The sequence below is a fragment of the Cryptomeria japonica genome, chromosome 8, assembly GCF_030272615.1.
Source record: "Cryptomeria japonica chromosome 8, Sugi_1.0, whole genome shotgun sequence".
NCBI lineage: Eukaryota > Viridiplantae > Streptophyta > Pinopsida > Cupressales > Cupressaceae > Cryptomeria > Cryptomeria japonica.
In genome coordinates, this window is record NC_081412.1 from 632,319,808 (window position 1) to 632,323,983 (window position 4,176).

At 38.6% G+C, this 4,176-nt stretch overlaps 1 protein-coding gene across 1 annotated transcript; it reads right to left on the minus strand.

Moving 5' to 3' along the window:
* Positions 1 to 217: 217 nt before the first annotated feature.
* Positions 218 to 3,427, minus strand: LOC131045129 (receptor-like protein 7). Its single transcript, XM_057978663.2, has one exon. It carries the CDS (start codon positions 3,425 to 3,427, stop codon positions 218 to 220), a length of 3,210 nt encoding a protein of 1,069 aa, XP_057834646.2.
* Positions 3,428 to 4,176: the final 749 nt, after the last annotated feature.

Genomic DNA, 4,176 nt, shown 5'->3' on the forward strand with positions numbered 1-4,176 from the left:
GATAAAAATCTAAAGTTTATTTCAATGTAAATTTTCCTTATATACATACTATTCTCTATCTAGAGTAAAACTATGGTATAACAACATAATATGTTTACGTCATAGAAACGCAAACAATTTCTAGCTTGCCTTATGCTTATAAATTTATATTGGCCATATACTAACAGAAAACTTACTCCATATACTAGCAAAACCCTCTATACAATGCTATATACTTTCATCTATTCCCTCTTATACGCCGATCAACAGCTAAAATTACAACATCATACAAATTGAAGGCTCTATTTTTCACACTCTTATTGAAAGTCAATATTCCAATCACAATAGAGAATCCCAAACCATAACTCAATCCAAGTCCCACTGCCCATCCTATCATTTCACCATCTGAATTCTCTGCTTCACCATTTCTCTCAATACTTGTGCAGTTGTCAAAGCCAGAAGAGTTGTTGCAGACAGTTACATTGGAAAATGGAATCCCACTTAGCTTAGGATTGCCTAAGTAGGACGACTCCACAAACGTTAGAAACTGCCCCCCGCGGGGTACTTTTCCATCAAGCATATTGTAAGACAGATTCAAGAACTGCAAATAACTCAGCAACTGAAGTTCTAATGGAATGTTGCCATTCAGCCTGTTTAACGAGAGGTCCAAAGACTCTAGCTGATCCATGCGTCCCATTGTTTTTGGGATTCGGCCACTGAGATGATTCCTTGAAAGGTTAAGGGCTATCAAGCCTTGAAGAGATCCCATTTCGGGAGGAATGCTCCCAGATAAGTTGTTGTTTGAAAGATCAATACATTTAAGAATGAAAAGAACTTTAACAAACTCAACATCCCAACCTTTCCAGGAAATTGTAATCTGATTTGTGTACGTAGCACCAGTTGAACTGTATTCTTCGAGATGGTTTGAATTATTCTGCGATGCATTGACCATTGCAAGCAGGTTTGTAAGGTTGCTTGGAATAGCTCCTGAAAGGTGGTTGCCAGAAAGATCCAGAATTTGAAGATTCGGAAGGCCAATTACCTGGCGTGGGATACTGCCATGAAAATGATTAGACCTTAAGACCAACACATGCAGCTGTGATAGCTTTCCAATCCACTGGGGAAGGGTGCCTTCCAAATCATTATTTCCCAAATCCAATACTTGCAGAGATCGGCCTTCTGAAATGGACGAGGGAATAACTCCTCTCAAATGATTACCATTGAGCTTCAACGTATGAATCTTTGTAATGTTGCCCCATTCTGCTGGCATTTTACCTTCCAGATGATTTTCCGCCAGATCTAAAACACTTAGAGAAGAACAATTCCTGGTTAAATGAGGAGGAATGACACTGCTCAGCGTATTATTTGAAAGGTCAAGAACCTCCAAATATGAAGTGCAAATAGAACCTGGAATCGCCCCGCTGAGATTATTCCGCGACAAGGATAAGAACCTTGTATTTTGAAGATACGCACCAATGTCAGTAGGAATAGAACCATTAAACTGATTCATCGACAGATCCAGTAGAGCAGCACGAGCATTACGAAGAAGAAGAGCACCTTGTAAGCTGTTATTGTGCAAATCTAGAGAGTCAAAATACTTGGGTAAGGTTAGTCTAGATGACAATGATCCTGTTAATTGATTACAGCTAAGGTTCAAATCATAAAGGCTGGGTAAGTTCCATATCCAGGATGGAATATTTGTTGGGATACTATTAGAGGATAGGTCTAGATATTCCAAGTCATATTGGGTCACAAGAAACGATGGAATTCTATCTAAATTGCAAGAGCCTAATGCCAAGTAGGAAAGCTTAAACCGCGGAATCCATGTTGAATCAATGTTTACAGTTAAGTGATTGGCAGAAAGATACAGGTCATTAAGTCTAGTGAGATTATCGAATACGGAAAGGGAAATGAGGCCCCTTAAACTATTGGAGTCGAGCCAAAGGCTTCTTAAGTGAACAAGATTTGAAATTGTAGATGGAATCGTACCATTCAGTTCGTTGGCATAAAGGTGAAGACTAACAAGGGAAGAAAGTGAGTCCAATGAAGGTGGGATTACCCCAGTTAACTTGTTGTAGGACAGCTCCAAAGAAACAAGTTTAGAGAGATTGACTATGGAGAGAGGAATCTCACCTTCAATTCTGGTATTCGACAGGTCAAGACTCTTCAAGGACGACACATTCCCTATAGCAGCTGGAATCTCACCTTCAATTCTGGTATCTGACAGATCAAGAATTTGCAAGGACGACAAATTCCCTATAGCAGGTGGAATCTTACCTTCAATTCTGGTATCTGACAGATCAAGAGTTTGCAAGGACAACAAATTCCCTACAGCAGCTGGAATCTCACCTTCGATTCTGCTATCTGACAGATCAAGAGTTTGCAAGGACAACAAATTCCCTACAGCAGCTGGAATCTCACCTTCGATTCTGGTATCTGACAGATCAAGAGTTTGCAAGGACAACAAATTCCCTACAGCAGCTGGAATCTCACCTTCGATTCTGGTATCTGACAGATCAAGAGTTTGCAAGGACAACAAATTCCCTACAGCAGCTGGAATCTCACCTTCAATTCTACTTTCTCTCAGATGAAGATGCTCCAAGCATGAGATATTTCCTACAGCAGATGGAATTCGGCCCTTCATGGCTGTCCCTGAAAGATCAATGCTTGTTAGTGACAAAGAAGACTCTCGTTGTCCAATGAAAGAAATGTCTCCTCCAAGATTATCATTCCAAGAGAGATCAAGTGAGAGCAAGTGGGCAGTCATATTTTCAAACCAAGCTGGTATTTGTGCTGACAAATAGTTCTCTGAGAGATCGAGGTGAAGGAGAGAGGTGAGGTTGAGAAGGGAATTGGGAATTGGTCCTCCAAGCTCACAGTCAGACATGTGGAGTTTTTGAAGGTTGGGTAGACTGCCAACAGCTTCACCCCACTCTTTGCTTTCAGAGATGTTCACTGCAGCAAGAGAGAGGTATTCCAAGCTCACCAGATTTGATAAGCTTTCCAAACTCACATAAAATTCCAGTACAGAATCCAGAGAGGAATAATTTATATAACCAGCAAATGACAAGTCAAGAAAAGTGAGAGTCTTCAACTTTCGATTATGGGGAGGACTGAATTTACCCTTGAAGGAGTTGTAACTGAGATCGAGGTGCTCCAACTGTGCAAGTTGGAACAGCGATGAACTGATGTTACCTTCCATATAGTATCCACTCAGATCCAGTCGAGAAACATGGCCTGTGCGGAGATTACAACTGACTCCTCTCCACGTGCAGCAATTGAATCCGTGCCAGGAACTGAGAATGTTATACTCATCTACAACGGCTGCCTTGAAATCCAGGAGAAGATTTCTTTCAGGGAAGGGGCATGCAATTGCAGGGGAAGTGAAGCAGCATAATATTGCTATGATTGCAAATGCAACTCTGCCACATGAAAACATAGCTTCCATGTTTTCGGACACTAAAATTCTTATTATCTTTACTTTGAAAGAAAAGAGATCATCAGAAATCAGGGGAAAAGAATGATGAATGTTGTGTGAAGAGTGCCGCGTCTGCAAAGAAAGAGGACATCCACACAATAATTTTTTTGTCGTTTTTGTATACTTTTCAAAGGATGGAAAAGTCATACGATGGTAAGGCTAACCACACAATTGCCGTGTCAATTAACTATGCAAATTGTAACCACACAATTGCCGTGTCAATTAACTATGTAAATTGTAACCACACAATTTCTCTCAGATTATATTTCATTCCAATTATTTCCAACATTGACCAATTATTAGTAGACTTATATCTTGTCCATTTCTTTTCCACAAATATTGGTGCTGATCACTTAAAATTTAGATAGCTAGAAAACACAGACCAGATCATACAACATACACAAAAATAGAATATTCTGTATGGATCACTGGAACATACTCAAAAAAATATAAGAATAATAAAGAAATCGGAGGGCACAAATTAAATTTCCAGGGCTTAAATTTTGTCACGTGAAGCATTTTTATTTATTATTTATGGTAAACATCAAGAAATTTATAAATGGTGGTTATTCATTTAATCTTCCAACACTAAGACATATTTTATAACAAATTAAATTATATAAAAAATAAATATATATCTGAATAATTTTATATAATTTTTATAGTTTATCTTTACAAAAATTATATAGGTAATAGAATTTTGAAAATAAACTAATTGT